The sequence below is a fragment of the Suricata suricatta genome, chromosome X (genome assembly GCF_006229205.1).
Source record: "Suricata suricatta isolate VVHF042 chromosome X, meerkat_22Aug2017_6uvM2_HiC, whole genome shotgun sequence".
NCBI lineage: Eukaryota > Metazoa > Chordata > Mammalia > Carnivora > Herpestidae > Suricata > Suricata suricatta.
In genome coordinates, this window is record NC_043717.1 from 106,341,812 (window position 1) to 106,358,526 (window position 16,715).

Below are 16,715 nucleotides of genomic sequence, written 5' to 3' on the forward strand. Positions count from 1 at the left end.
TAGCTCTGACCAAGGTTGCCCATGACCTAGACTTAGCCAAATCCAGTGGCTAAGCCTGCATTCTTATCTTACTCAATGACCACTTTCTCCTTGAAGTACTTTCTTCTCCAGGGTCTGGAACACCGTGCTTACCTGATTTCCCTAATTCCTCACTAGCCCCTCCTAATAATTCATGTTTGGCTTCGCAGTATGTGGCATGTGATAGAGACTATGCTATGGTTTAGGGAACATGGACTCCCAGCAAAAGAGACCATAAATGGTCTCTTATAAACGGTCTTCAGGTTGATCTTAGGATGCATAAGGTGTGAAACTAGTTTCACAGGTAAGGCCGATAGGATATGTGTGCTGCGTGTACTATAAGACTGGTTACATAAGGGTTGCCTTAATTACGACTATATCGATTGGTCCAAAACTTAGTTTGCCTTTCCCCTGCACTTAAAATCCATCAGCAGGGGAAAAGAAAATGTGGCTGGTATTTGACAATTAGCATCAGTGATCCATGGAGAAAATCATCCATGGATAAGAGATAGAGAATTGAATACTGAGAAGTGTATTACTACATAGAATAAAATATATGTAATAGAATAAAATTGGAGGTGAATAAAACTATAAAACCCAAAAGATACGCCAGAGATCATCTTACCTGGCAACCAGTCCAAGACGAAGGTTACTCTGTGGCCAAATGGAAACTGTTAGAACACTGGTGTGTGAATGTGTTTGATGCTGGTTTAAGTGCGCTGTCGTATAATCTGAAGAAGCTGTCCTTTATTTGGAGATGGTACCCTTCCTACCTTTTGGATATTATTTTTGTAATGTGCTTTTGTGGCAAACCAAAAAGTTGGTAATCTTGTGTAGATCTCCTATTATTTTTGTAATGTCACGTGAAATACAAAAAGCTAGGAACTTGTGATTTATTCCCGTGTGTTTGTCATATAGGCTGGAGAGTGATGAAGTGAACTGTCCCAAACCACACAGCTAATTAGTGGTAGAACTTGGACATGAAACTGTTTCCTGTCAGTATGTTTTCCTTTCACTACCTTCTAAGATCACAGCTGAAAGTGAGATTGCCGCTTTGCACTGGTTTGATTGCTGCACACTATGAGCCTTCGCTGTGATCACGGAGCAGTTAAGAGTATAGGAAAACTCTTAACGTTTACTCTGTAAATGACGAAATTGAAAAGTGAACTTGCCTGTTGGTATGTCTTCTTGACATGTGTAGATCATGCATGTTGGCCTTGTTCATAGTGGCTATTGACTGAGTTCAGAAGTTGCCTAACGTCACCGAACCCAGGGTGTACGTCTGTAGCGTTCCAGTATCCTCTTTTACTAGAAGAGATTACGGGCCTGTGCACAATTCAGCTGTTAACGTTAATGGCAGCACAGTAAGTAGGGATTTGGTGGAATCAAAATTTTAATTTTAAATGGTTCCTGGTTGCGATGACCTGGGGCCCTAGACAGGAGAGAAATGGGTATCCCATGGGCCCCGAGAAGTTGGATGCATGCCTGGGAATCTCAAAAGGAAGGGGCCACGGCTAGAAGGTCTGTGGGTTATAGGCAGGCACGGAAAACAGACAGGCAGAATGGGGCAAGCAAGTTGTGCCAGAGACTGGGAGGCTGCCAAAGAGAAGTAGGAGCATACGCCTTAAGTGTGAGCAGCACAGTTAAGGAACAGAGGTGCAAAGCCAAGAGAATGTGTAAGTAGGAGGTCTGGCCCTGGAGTCACCTGGGCAGCAGGGACCACACGGCCTAGGCCTGGGCGTGGACAGCAGCAGCGGTGGCAGCGGCCAGAATGACCTCGCTGCCACCCCAGGTGACCAGAGGAATGAGGGGGCAGGCAGCCAGGCACTTCCAGGTGGGCCCTTGGTTTCTTATGGCAATCTTTCTAGATGTGTACATTATTTTTCTTTAAGACTATAACCCCCTCTCCATTTATAGCTCACTCTTCTATAGAAACTAGTCATTACACCAAATAAATGAACAGTGAGCTAATGGCTATTCAGAGCCCACTGGATTAAGTACTCTTCACTTGCAATTCCATCTGCCATTAGGTACTCTCAGCTGATGATGGGTCTTTCTGCATATGCATTCCGCCCTTGCCCATACCTAATGTAATCAGCGAAGAGATGTCCTCATAATGAAGCACATCACCCACCCTTCCCCCTGCCCCTGCGTCTCTCTGTCGTCTTACCCCTCAAGTTCCATTTCCAGTTTCCTTTGCCATCTTCAAGGAGCGCCACCAGATGGAGCAGCAGCCTGAGACTCCTTATACATTGGGCCCCTCAGCAGGATTTAATACTTAGTGACATGCACAAGATGTCATGGGGACCTGGTTACAAGGTGACCAAACTATCTCCTTAGTGGTCCCAAGTCTAAAGGGGCTGATGCCTTGCCAAGGGCCTCGGGGGCAGCTTGGAATGGAAGGTGGGGAGAGGCCTGACAGTGCACCCACTACCAGGCTAAGGTAGATCTCAGCTTCACCCCAGTCCTAGAAATACATGTTTTATTCCCCTTACATAGATAGAGAAACAGAGGCTCAGAGAAGTTCCAGTATCTTGCCCTAGTTCACAAAGCAAATTAAGTATCAGAGCTGGGATTAAAATCCAAGTCGGTCCAGCTTCAAAGACTGTATTCTTTCCACTACCCCTCGAAGCCCCCAGAAAATGTAGTAAATTATCTCATTTATTTGCTCAAATAAATAAAATGCGATCGCACTCTCTTCCTTTTTAGTTCTAATTCTATGAAAGATTCTAGACAAAGGGTCATTTTTCGTACTTGCCTTGAAATGTTCTACTCATGTTCCTTCTTTTCTTAGAGGGAATGGTTACTATTAGCTTGTTTTACATGGGGTCTTTTGGTCATGTGACTCCCTTAAAAATTGGCCAGAAGCAGTATTTTAAAGTAAACTCCAACTCTTTGGACACCCAGGACTTTTGCCGTATTAAAAAGAAATTGGAAGTGGAGCTGCACCATGTAACCGTTGTGAAATCTTTTTTGTTTTGATTAAAGTTATATTACCTGAGGACTTCTGTCTGTAGCTTATGTAATATTAACTGTTCCCGTTTAATCAGAGACTCATGAATACCAAGTAGAGTAGGGACAGGTTAAGGTGAGCCAGGAAGCAAGGGACTGACAGATCCTAATGTGAACCGGATTTGCAGCTTTCCAAATTGGAGAGCTGAGACTCCCTGGATGATGGGGGGAGATAAAGGGATCCCCAGGCATATGCAAATTAAGAACTTCAGAGGCTGCTGCCCCTTGTTTTTACAAATGACCAGCCATGGGGATTAAAAATTTTTTAAAGACAGGAGACTCATTTGGTAGGACAGTATCATAACCGGACTCTTCATTTTGTTAGTGATGCTGTGTCCCATAAATCAGTCATGGGGATAAATGTGGCAATTTGTTAATGAAGATACAAACAGAATTAGTTAGGCATCCGCCATGGCTGTCAGTCAGGCATATTGTTTGGTTGGGCCGTTAGCATGGTATTTGGTGTTCGTGGTCTGTCACTCAGTGTCACTTGCACTTGTTACGGGAATCCAAGCGTCCGCTGGCAATTAAGCTTGGGATTTTTGAGTTTTACTTTGTGAAGGCTTTGTCAAGGTGGAATATGCCCGGAATGGTGGGCTTTGATTGCCAGATATTGTGGGAAGACAACCTCAGGGTGATTTCAGAAAAAAAAAAAATGACCCTTCTCTCGAAATCCCTTAATAATAATGCACTCAGAGGCGGGCGCTGAGCTCCTCTGGGTTAACCGTGTGATGATCATTATTCTTTTAATGTTTTACATTAATCTCCGTGTTTTCTATTAGTGCTAGCTGCTGCTTATGTCTCTCAATGCCACAATCAGGGTATTTTTGATATCGTATTACCCTCATCGCCAAGAGGTATGCCCCAAACTGATTAATTCTAGAATGATTAAAACATTCTATTCAATTCATTTGTTGTTGCTGCAGTTAATTGAATATTTGATGATTTAAAGGTACCCTGATTATTTCCTAAGATGGGTGTTTATCACTGGGCAGATGACGCGCGCGTGGTCTCTGCGCGGCCGCACGGGGTGTCAGGCTGCACGGTCACGTGCAGAGAGGGTAGGCACTCGTGAGGGCTCTCAGTCCACTCGCCACCTGCCCGCCGCACGCCTGCCCTGCCTGGCCCTCGGAGGCCCACGTAGGTCCCGCACGAGAGGGCCGTCAGGGGCCGGGCGGAGGAGCACAGGCTCCCAGCAGCGCACAGCCTGCTCTCGGCGTCAGGAGGAGGGGGCGGAGAGGGGGACGCGAGGGACGCTGCCGCTCTGAGTGGCTAACTTGCGCTTTGTGGACTATCTGAATACTCAAGAGTGGATTGAAAGAGAGGAGGAGGTGGCTCGGGAATTGAGCGGCAGCTTGGCAACTCGTTGGGCGGCAGTTCTAGTCCCACTGTCACCACTAGTGTTAGTCTCTTTTCCCACCTGTCGGAGTGAGTCCTCCAGAAGTACTGAGTGGTGTGTGTGTGTGTGTGTGTGTGTGTGTGTGTGTGAGAGAGAGAGAGAGAGAGAGAGAGAAGGGGCTGAGTGCCACTGGGCAAACTTTGGGGCTGAGCCCCAGCTTCAGCGCAGCTGTCTTCAGTGTGCAGAGTGACCCGGGCGCACAGCTCCGCAGGGGACTCAGAGACTGAAGTGGCCTCAGGTAGCTCTGCCACTTCTCGGCCATGTCAGATCCCTGGCCTCCCACCCCCATGTGGGGTGAGGACTGCGGTGGGGACCTCGGCGGCTGGGAGCTTCTGTCGGACGTGGCTCCGTCCGTCAACCCGGTAGGTACCCCTGTCCCCACACCTAAGTCAGACCTCCCTCTCCGTATTGTCTGTTCCCTGTGTAAATGTTTGTCTCCCCGATTTGCGTGGATTCTGGAAGCCAGAAATTATGTTGTCTTCAGCGTCTTCAAACCCTCCCCCTTGGCACCATCCTGAGCACAGTGTGAGCTCAATCCGGATTTGTTGTCTGAAGAAAGAAATGGGAGAGCTGCTGAATAGGCTGGCGGCAGTGAATGCGATCCTATTACCCTTGTCAGGACTACCTTACAATGTCTGTCCCAGTGGGTCTCTAATTGTTTGTTTTGCGTCCCATCCAGACATTTAACTCTGAAAGAGGCCAAGTCTCGTAGCTCTTTGTATCATCAGCCCCCCACGCCTGGCACAATTCTAGGCGCAGAGGAAATGCTCGCTGGTAAATTCAGAAGCACTGGCAGGGGGGAAAGCAGTTGCCTTGTGGTGCGAACGGCCGTGGGGCAGGGCTGGAGGAGTCTGCGGGGCCAGTGACTCGTGCCAGTGGTCGATTCGAGTGTTTTCTTACACGGAAAAACAACCAGCCTGCTCGCTGTGGATGCATACTTCCTTCACAGCCCTTGTCTGGAGAGTTCTTCCCGATCCTGAGTGCTAGCCACCCCAAGAAGTCATTATTAGATTTGCAGCCAAGCCCCAGAGTCAACAACTCTGTCTATTTTGGCGGCACTTCCCCCATAAGGAAATGGATATTTATAATACCAGATGTGGGGATGATATGTGCAGTTGGCAGGAGTGAGTCAGGTGTTTCTTGAGAAGACAGAACAACAGGACAAGGGGTAATAGCCTGGCTCATTGTGTGGGGCTTTGCGAGGCACAGAGCACTGTCACATCACTTATTTCATGTACTGCTCACACAAACCCTGGGAGATTTGAAAGGAGAGGGTGGTATTATTATGGTGTTATTCTACGATACTGTAGTGTTTATTTTATTCTACTTTATTGGAGTGTTTCCTGTACACTCAGGAAAACTGTAACTCAGAGGGGCCCTACCAAAGTGGTGGGGCCAGAACTCCCAGCCAGCTCTTTATAGACCCGCGGGCGAGTGTCGGTGCTATGTCTGCGTATTGCTATTTCTCTGTACTTTACAAATTCATATTATGTTTTTGTGGGGGGGAGAGAGCCAAGCCCTCTTTATGAGAGTGAGACATACATGTTTTGCCCAGATGGCACACCCTGATATGATGCAGTAGTGATCATGAAGATTTAATTTTGCTATAATCATGTGGACCTTTGTCAGCGGTTATTTGTTAGAAGTTCAAGGATTGCCTTGGAAAATACAGTTATATCTGAGGTTGTATTTGCCTTGGAAAATACAGTTGTATTTGAGGTTGTATTTGCTGGTAAGCCTAATCACTTGAGTTCTGGAATCCTGTAGTATGTTAGACCAGCATCTCCCAGTCTGTTTTCTGCAAACACTCATTCTATAGAATGCTGGTGGTAATCATCGATTGCGAAACAAAAATCATGAAGACTAAAAACCCAAGAATTCAGTGATCAAGAAAGTTGGGAATGTATTGCATTAAACCAGTTAGGTGACTCAGAGCCTTTAATTTGCATGGTGGATTTCCACACGAAGGGAGGTGGATTGCAGCATTTCCCACACTTAGCTGGACGTGGACTCTCTCATTTCGCACACCTAGTGCTTGTGGGATCGTCTCGGTAGCACTTATGCAGTTACAGTGGTGCGTTAACTCTGTGATTCCTCATATCTTCCTTCCTCCTCAGTCTGTGAACTCCAGGAGGGAGGCAACTGTCTCTCCTTTTACTTTTCATAAGCCTGGATGCACAGTCTCTGGCCCTCAAAAATGTGTGTTGCATGAATGAGTGAATGAATGAATGAATGAACTGCCCTGAGCCAACCCACCCATGTTCCCTGTTGGAACCCATAGTGAAGGTCCTTTAAAAGTGTGCCTGGCCCACTTTTTTAGTCTTTATTTCTACTGTTCTCTCTACCCGGTACTAGAATATCATTGTACTGAGAGGGGTGACTGTATAATTTGCCCTCCAAACTGGGACATTGGTCAGGGCGAAAGGAGACACCGGCAGTAATTCCTCCAGTGTAACTGGTGTAACATCCCAGATGACGGACAGCCCCTCGTTATTGGTGACTCTTTCTCAGCCTGCCTCCCTGGTACGGACTTCATGCTCCTGAAGCAGGGGCTTTACATGAAGAAGGTATTCAATCAATATAGGTTGAAATTAACGCATGTGCAGTAGTGACTGTAATGCTAAATTAAGGTTTGCTGATGGTTGTGGCATGTAGTTTTATAAGGTTGAGGACACTGGAGCCATATACTTTCCATTTTCCCCAAATACAGTTAGCTCAAACTTCAGTCTATTGGACTCGCTAGGGGGCTATCACTTAATTGCCCTTGCAAGAGGTCGGCACATACAGCGTCTGTGGCAGTGCTGTCTTTACAGGACTGACCTTTCACCTTCCAAGGCAGTGAATTAAAGCAACCAAATGTTCTCCTCCCCAGAACAGGAGGGAAGTGGAAGGTGACAAATGGCAGTCCTGGGGAGGGTGAAGGTTGAAGGAGAGAGGGATGTTTGGGGGGGGGGGAGTGCGCCTATAACTCATTATGCCCAGCAGACCTTTCCCCGGGTGGTTGTCCCATGCCCGAGTCCCCCCCCCCCCACCAATCGGGGCACTGCTTTATAGCTGGTGTCTCACTTTAGTGCTTGGCTTCTTGCTTTCACTGATTATGGAGCCCCTGGAGGAGAGAGGCAGGTGACGGACATGCAGGAAGCCATCAGTCCATTTCCGCTACTTGCTTGAACTTTGATTGATTGGGACGATGTCACACTTGGAAAGACGGCTCATGGGATTCACTTTGTATATTTGTGAGATGCTCTCTGAGTGCCAAGGCAAGTGTGCAGTTTACACAGGAGTTATAACTTTAGTGTTTCGGAGAAGAATTGTTGGCATCTGGTTGGACCCCGAAATTAAAAGAGAACTTAATTTAATCATAGATGTGTTTCCCTTTTGTGTTTCATCTTTACAAGTCTGTAATTATGAATAATATATTAAACTCTGTAAGCGGGTCACATAGGTCTTAAAGATGGGAAAGTCGAGCCCCTTCTTTAGAGAGATGAGCAAAGTAAAGCCTGGGTGTGCCAGGGGAAGAGAGCCCAGCGTCCCACAGAAAATCACGAGTCACTCTCTGCACCTTGTACTGTGGTCGGACTGCTTCATGAAAGTAAAATGAAATTGGCCACTATCAGATACTTTCCACTTTGTACTTACTAGGAGAAAAGCCCACATCGATAGCTGTATTTACTTTCTTTACAGATTTTCCTACGCCGTAAAATATTGTATAAGCTTCTCTGAGAAGAGCTAGATCGTGCTTACGGTTTGTTTGTTTCTTTTTTATTTTATTTCAGGTGAGCCTTCCCAGTGATCCAAGCTGTGTTGAAGAAATCTTACGGGTGAGTTTAAACCTTTATTTCTGTGCCTTTTAATAATGGACCAATCTATCTGCTTAACTGATTACTCCGCTCTTTCTGGGGTTATCCTGATGCAGAATCCTCATGTTCCACTTTGAAGATCTCTCTGCGCCCATCTCCTGGCTCAGTTCTCCCCCACGGCCTGTCCCCCAACCCCCATCCCCAGCCAAGCTAGTCTTGTCTCACCAAGCTTCTGTTTCATTCTCATGCCTTTTTGGGTCTTTCTTTGGAAACTCCCCACCTTCTTCAGGAAAGTCTCCCTGTTCAAGCAGCCTCCTCTAAATCTTGGGCTTTCTGCTCTCTGAAATCTCAAGTCTCAACTTCATTGCCGCCCCCAGCTCCTTTGTGGGTGGAACATGGTTATGGGGGTTGTGACCTGTGATGAGGGGGCAAGATGGCAGAAGGTGCAGGCGCGGCGAGGAGGAGAGGCTTAAGAGTGAAGGCAGCTAGTAGGAAATGTTACTAATGGGTGGAAGGGGGGGATATGTGCATTAAGAATGGCATGGAGGCAGCACAAAGTTGCAAAAGGAAGCGGTGACCCCTCCCAAAGTGGATGATTAAATTAGAGGAAACCCCAGAGCCCAGCCTACAAATCGTGTCCGCTGTCCCTGGCTGTTAGCGTCATAAGGCCAGGTAATATGCGATATGAAGAATGGGAATCGTGGCTGTGAGCTCCAGGGCCGGCCTGACTGTTTGTCACTCTGCGATTTGGACAGAGAACTCCATCTTTCTGAATCTCCATTCCTCGTCTGTGAAAGAGGATAATAATACCTGCCCTGATTCCTTTATAAGCTGCCAAGTGGTATATAAATGCTTGTTATTATGACAAATGATGATTCGTGTGGCCATGAGAAAACCTCGAAGGCTTTCCGCTGAGGAAAGAAAACCATCCGTGTGCCGTTGAGAATTCCGCACCCGCTTTCCTCACTTTCCAAAGTGAGAATATCGCCCCCAACTCTGCCCGAGACTCCCCTTGGTAAGTGCCTTCTCAGCAGCCCAGTGGTCCAAGGCAACCCTGTGACAGTACAGCCGAAGGAGTAATAAAGAGGAGAAAGCTGATTATCATCATGTTCACCGACCACCTGATTTCACCTGTTGTGGATATTCGTGCACCCTTTTCAGCCCAAGAGCATTGCTACTGGCTATTAAAGATACAAGTCATATCACTCTGATGAGAGATAAGACTATCTGAATAGGGGATATACTGGCTACTTGTGTATGAGCTCAGGAACCCCTCAGTCCTCTCTCCCTGGGGTCCCAAGTTCAGGGTGGAGGGTGGGCAGCTACTGAGAAATCCACCAGTGTGCTGCACATTGGGACCCCGGCTGCTTGCTCCTTTTAGTAGGAGGAGATGGGTCAGATACGCCAAATCCTTGCCCTCCTTAAAGAAAGATAACACAGCAAACAACTTCTCTTCCTTGTGTCTCTATAGCAGTCTTGCTTTCCCAGCTGAAGTCAGTGGTCTTTTCTCCCTAAGGGATGTCAGACCCATTTCAACATCACCGCCTAATTTGCCACAGTTGAGTTGGAATCTTTCCTTAAGGGCAGCCTGGCCCGGGTGCCCGTATGGCTCACGCAGGACTTGAGTGAGGGGAGCAGGGGGAACGGACACCTGGCAGAGGCTGAAGGAGCCACTTAGAGAAAACAACAGGACGTCGCTGGAACATGGAAAGAAAAGAAGCAGGTTGTCTTAATAAGCTCATAAAAGATAGCACCCTTTGAGAAAGTAACAAAAGTCCTTCTGTTCTTGAGAGAGAATCTAGGGAAACGTCTTTTTTTTTTTTTAAGGGCTATAGATTGTATAGAAATCTGTTTTTTTTTTCAACAGCACCATTAATGAGTGTGCTTTCCTTTATTGAAGAATGACATGTTTCATTCCACATGCTTAGAATAAAAAGAAGCATTTTGAAGTCTGTGTCCCAAATTTTATGACTAATTCTTCAATTTGTACAGGCCATGTTATGTGGCACAACAGAGTGGCGGCTGGCCATTTTTGTTTTTCTAGGTTCGTGTTCCTGTTTGTTTGAGACACTCTGTGTCCCCGTGCTGTCCATCTGCCTCCTTCCTGGGGGGGGGGGCCACCTTTTCTCTGTATCTTTCTCTCTACCTCCCTAACCCCCTCAGCACCTTTTAGACAAGCTGAGCCAAGAGCAGGGTCTTGTTCTCCCTCACTGAGGTGCAGCTGTGTGGATGAAGGGGCTCTAGCCCAGGACTGGGAAGAGCTGGCCTCATCACTCTCTAGCTGTGTGGCTTTTTGGTCTCTTCATATGGCACCCCTGGGGGGGGTAATTCCTCCCCCTTCCACCCCACCACGCACCTGCATTGAGAGAATCTGCAAAGTGTGCACACAGTTTGTGTGAGAAACATGGAGATCTCCGTTTGCTCCGCCAACTTCCCCACCTCACTGACCACCCCCCCCCGTTTGCCCTCTGTAGCCTGGGAGACTTCTTTTATTAACCAACGACAACACAACTGGCCTCTCTGTCCCTTAGTCCTCAGGCAATGGAGATACCTTTCCCTGATGCTTTTACCCTCCTTTTCCAAAACACCGCTTCAAATTCAACCCAGTTGGCCTCCTTTGAAAGTTCCTCTCACCATTTCTCTGATAATGGCCTTGGCTCTCCTTCAGACCAATGCCTTCCACTTCTCTTTCTTTGTGTGCCTGGCTCTATGCTGTCCTGTAGCCCACCGCCTCTGGTCCTCCATGGCTGACTCAACCAGATAAGGTGACCTTAGGTTTCTGTAGCACATGACTGCCTTTGAAAGCACTTGAACCCCATTATCTTATTTTGATTATAGGAAACGTGGTGCAGGTCCTAATTATGTCAGGAAATTGAGGCCTGGAGAGGTTACAAATGATCTGCAGCAAGGGTGAAGCCGGTGTGTGGCAGAAAGCAGAAACAGAACATGGTCTGTGTTTTGCACCTCACTGAACTGTCGACCGCCCCATCATAGACCTACGGGAGAATCTCTGGATTCAAAAAAAAAAAAACAACAACAAACCACTCGCCCCAGATGCTTGCTGACTTAATTCTAGCAACTTTCAGAATTCTAACAAACCAGTATAATTTGAGCAGGTCTCAGGAATTCATTCTTTCTTTCTACCATTGTTGAGATATTTAAATCGCACTTCAAATAATAAAATAATAGTAACAAACCCCTGCCACTAATACAAAATAATGGTACTGCGCCCCTTCCAGGCAGACCCCTTGAGCACATGTCATGTAGTTTTCACAACAGTCCTGAAAGATTACATTAGTAGTCACATTTTTCAGAACAGGAATGAGCAGAACCTATCCATTCCTTCTGTTCCTGTTGCCGTTCTCGAATGCATTCTGCTTTCACGAGCCCCCGTCTCCTTTATGACCAGCATGGTGATGGCTTCGGCCACCAGTTCATCTCAGCTTCTCTTGGTTCCATAAGTTGTGCAAATTCAATTATGCCAGAATAATCTTAAGTAGTTTTTCAAACAAACCAGAATTCACTGCCACCAGCACCTTTCCTCCAGCCACCCCCCTCCCACAAAACAAGCTGTATACATTCACTTGTCTCTGCTCCTTGACAACTATATTATTGCGTATTATAAATTTCATAAACCAGAAACGTAAAGGCAACAATCTGGACCACACAGCCCAGTTTGCGTCCCTGCTTGAGCAAACTTTAGAATCAAGCCACCCTCGAGTCCAAACAGAAATGAAAAAGAACAATAACTCTGGCCCTGGTGGTGGTGTTTTGCAGTTACAATTCATCTATCATATGCGGGAGTCCTAAGCTGCTCATATGTAATAATATGGGCAGCGGTAGGAGCTTCTTTTCTGAGCTCTGTGGGGTTTTATGGGTCCTAGAGTAATCATTTCTGGAAGAGTTAAGCCAAGGGGAGCAGCATGCACTAAATGCTACTGGCCAAGGATGGATGTTCAATGATTATTTGTTTTGCAGTAGCATGATTTATTTATTCCTTGCAAGAATTTACTTAAAAATATCAACAAACTATCAATTAAGTCGTTTCTCAAGTCAAAAATGCAGATAGAGCGCTTCTCTTAGATTTGACGCTGAACAGATTGTGTTTCCTAGCAAAGTACCTTCAGTAGTTGATAATTTCATAGTCTAACATCTGTAAGGGTAATTCACTGTTTATGAGGAATGCTGAATTTGCTAGCTAAGATTTAGGGAATTTGATTTGATAAACTGTATCATCTTACAGATTTCTCCCTGCCATATGGATCAGGTTGGTAAACACCGACATGGGTGCCTCTTTGGATTACGGCATGATCTGTGTTTACAGCATTCTAAATGATGGCAATTCCACGTATTAGATCTGTGTTTAAGTGTACAGTTTTAGCATGGAAAGATCTTACCACATAATTACAGGATGACCGTGTACAGCACTTGCTGTTTTTTCCTTTGAAAGGAGAAACAAATGAAGAAGCCCATCTTCGAAATGAGAAAAAAATGGATCAGGGAACAAAATTGGACAATTATGTTTGAAAGGAAATTTGATTATATTATCATAACTATGCACCATAATCAAGCACCTTTCAGTAGAATTTCTTTGACAAATTTAACCAATAATTAGGCAATTGATTTTATATCCTGTCAAATTAATGTAAAAATAATGTTCAAATTGGAATCATGCAAACTACTTTCTATATAGCTGCCTTAAATACTAATTTTTTCGGAATGTCTCCAAAGGCGTCTATCCTATACTGGCGTGGACTTTTAAAATTATAGTTTCCTGAAATAGTAATGTAGTGTTCCATCCAAGAAAGACAACAATTGCTAAATATAATTTAGGCTATAATTAATGTTAACATCGATGGAGTCAAATAAATGAACTAACTAATGATCACACCCTCTGCTATTCTGATGACTAGCTCTTACCTAATGACATTGGGAAATATGTAAATTTGTCAGCAGGTGAAAATGCCCTTGACTGGATAAATTATGTGGAGTATTACCTTTTCTGAAGCTAATTCAAAGCACTAATGGACTTAATACATAGCATGCATATGTGAGGTGAGCTATTCATGGGAGCAAATTAGCCCATAAGAGATATTAGCCATTATTTGCCTCCCAGTAATCATTTTCTCTTTCCTCAAACACAAACCAACCCAGTAGAAAGATGCTAAATTTAATTATAACAACTATTATGTGAACAGTGTAGGTAAGCTATCCAGTGTGCTTCCAGATGCACTTAGAGCTTGTCAAGCAGTTTAAATATTTTCATGTGGAATCGGGGGTTTGCAGCTAGTGTATTATGTGAATTTTAAATGATTATACAGACGTCATTGGGAAAATGAGTAATGTGAGTAATGAAGAGACTGGTCCAAGGAATCATGGGAACCTGTCAAACGTGGGACATGTCAGGGAAGAGATGATGTCAAATACCAGTAACTTAGCAACTCGGCATTTAGCTGCCCAGGGAGTGAGTAACCCCTTTAAAATAACCGAGTCAATACATGAGTCCCTATATATCTTAGGTGTGCTATAAAAATCAGTCTGTTTTCTGACAACCTGTTTCTTTTTGTGAATATGGTGATTTATTATTTTCTATTGAGTTGAATGAAAGCAGATGAGAATTTAAGCCACGTGTTGAATTTACACCTCTTTCTGTATCTTGGGTGTACAGAGAGGGTAATGAAATAGTGGACGGGTTTGCCAAAAAGCAGTGTAGGCTTATCTGAAAGACGTAATAGCGTCCAACTGTTGTTTGAGAACCAGCCTTATTGTTCCGGCTGTGCTAGTGAGATCAGGCTGGCAAAAAAAAAAAAAAAAAAAAAGGAATGCCAGGAGGTTAGCCATTGCATTTGCATCTGTATAGAGGTACAACCAGTGTCTCTGGAAAATACATTGAGAATGTAGTTTTGTAGTCTCTCCGAATCAATTTGGTAGACACCTTCCAGTTTTGAAGTGAAAGAACAGAGCAAGGTTTGCGCCTCCTTCTGTTAATCACCAAAAGCATTATGGAGAATGAGAAAAAGAAATGTAAATTCCATAACTGATCTGACCACAAGACATACAGAAGCCTAAGTCACAACTTACTTTGAAGGTCAAACCCGGAAGAATCCAAAGGATGGTCATGGACCTAGAGCATAACTGGTGAAACAGTGTCTTTTAGGATAAATAGCACACCACGAAAAGCAAAACCAATGTGGGAATGATGGGAATGGGTGTGAAGGTTTGTAATGGAAGCTCCGTGGACCAAGTCTGGAACATACCTATCTTGAAAAGTGGGAAAGGCAGGCTTGAATGAGAATGCAAATTTGTGGGAAGCACTTTGTTGCTGAGGCAGAAGAGTGAGATGCTGCTTTGTGAGCAGCCTTTAGGCCTGATGTCTCTTGATAAGACAGAAGTAAAGGCCAAAGCACTTGATCACACACACTGGGGCTGAGAAGAGAGTCCCTGCTAGTCTGGGATTGAGCCAGAGGTCCCATTGCCAACAAAACGTCCTGCAAACAACTGGTCCAAGAACTCTTGTCACTAAACAATTAATAATAATAATAATAAAAAAAGGAACCAACATAGACAAAAATACAAAAAAGAGTAGAAAAAAATTGAATAAAACAGTGTTGCTAGGGAACAAATTAAAACTATGACCAACACAGTGGCATGAATTGTTAAAAAACGAAGCAATTCCATCTAAAAAAAATAAAAACGAGTCGAAGCAGTGACACAAGAGCCTAAAGATGCTATTTTAAAAGTAGATAAATCAAGAGCTGCAAAGCAATGAATTATATACAGAAAATTGTTAGAATTAGCACATTTAAGATCTGTTTTTTACTGAAACAAAAGAGTAACAGCAATAGATGATTAGTTAACCTCACCAAGAAAAAGAGAAAAAGCAAAAATACACAAAGCAAGGAATAATAAAGAGTAATAACTTTATAGATACAGAGAAAATTAAAATAACTGTTAGTGGCAACTTACTAGCCTCTGTGAAAGCAAACATATATGCATCTAGATAAGATGGACGATTTTTTCTAGTGATATGTAATTGACTGAAACTGTCTCCAGAAGAGAAAGAATCTACATCGTCTTATCACCATAAGTGAAATGAAGATGAGTCTCAATCATTAATGAAATCATCAGTCCCACACAAGGTTTCACAGGAAAGTGAAACCAAACCATGAAGGAAGGATATAGCTCAATGGTTTCATGACATAGAACAGAAAGAAAGTATTGCAAAGTATTTTTTTTAGAAAAACAAAACTAGCATATAATATTGATTCTAAAATATAAGCAAAAAAAGCATAAAGCAAAGAAAATTACAGAATAACATCACTTGTGAATATTGATGCAAATTTCCTCAATGAAATATGAATAGAATCAGAACTTCAAAGGATGTGCACCATGACCAAGTGGGTTATTTTCCAGGAAAGTAAAGGTGGTTCAATATTAAGAAATCCATTAATGTAATGCCTTTTATGGATAGAATAAGAAAGAAAAAAACTACATGATCATCTTTATTGATGCTAAACAATACTTGACAAAACCCTTACTCTAGATAAAATAGAAATAGGTGGAAGCATCCTTAATGTGATGAAAATATAACCATCTCAACCCAAAAGCTAGTAGAACATTTCACAGAGAAGCTCTAAAACCATTCTCATTATAGTTGAGAAAAAAGACTAAATGTTCTTTATCACCATTATTATTTAATATTATCCTGGAGGTGGGCCAAGACAATTAAGCAAGCTAAAGAAATAAGAGGTAATTGACCCTCCCCTGCTGGTGCTGCCTCTCTCTGTCTCTCAAAAATAAATAAAAAGCATTACAGAAAAGAAATAAGAGGCATTAAAATAGGAGAGACTATGTAGAATGCCTATTATTTTCAGATTATATATATACTGTTTTCCTGAAATCCCCAAAAGAATTAACCAAAAGCACTATTACAAACAGTACAACAATTCAGCAATATTTCAGTGTGCAAAATAAATATATAGAACAGTCTTTACATGTAAGCAACCAACTTTAAGATATAATGGGCTGACAAATTCCATTTATATCTTATGAATTCATTTAACAAGAAATGGGCCAGAAGCTATATGAATACACTAAGTCACTATGAGAGACACCAAAGAACATTTAAAGAAACAGAAAGGCATAGTCTTCTTGGATATAAAGATGATCTCACAAACATTTCTATTCTCCACAAGTTAATCTTGGATTCCGATCTCAAACCACACAACAATATTATTTCCAGATGCATTAAAGGTTAAAAACAAAATCAGAAAATATTTGAAGTATGTGTGGGAGAATTTCGTAGTTTTTATTAACAGCCCAAGTCTCCTGATGAGCCAGCCCCTGCTCGCTGGAGGTAGTCAGGGGAATGATTAGAGGTTGGAGGAGATTGGAGAAGGTTTGAAATGGTCATGGAAAGGGAGAAAGGAGGCAACCCATGGGATTCTCTTAGTAAGATTATGAGAGTGTGTCAAGGTTACGATCTG

The 16,715-nt window shown here is 43.6% G+C and overlaps 1 protein-coding gene across 1 annotated transcript in view; it reads left to right on the top strand.

The window, feature by feature from the left end:
- AFF2 (AF4/FMR2 family member 2) overlaps positions 1–16,715 on the top strand; it is a 307,058-nt gene that overhangs the window by 126,494 nt on the left and 163,849 nt on the right. The window contains exon 3 of the mRNA XM_029930698.1: positions 8,206–8,250. Within this exon, the coding sequence (XP_029786558.1) occupies positions 8,206–8,250 (45 nt within the window). The remainder of the gene's footprint in view (positions 1–8,205; positions 8,251–16,715) is intronic.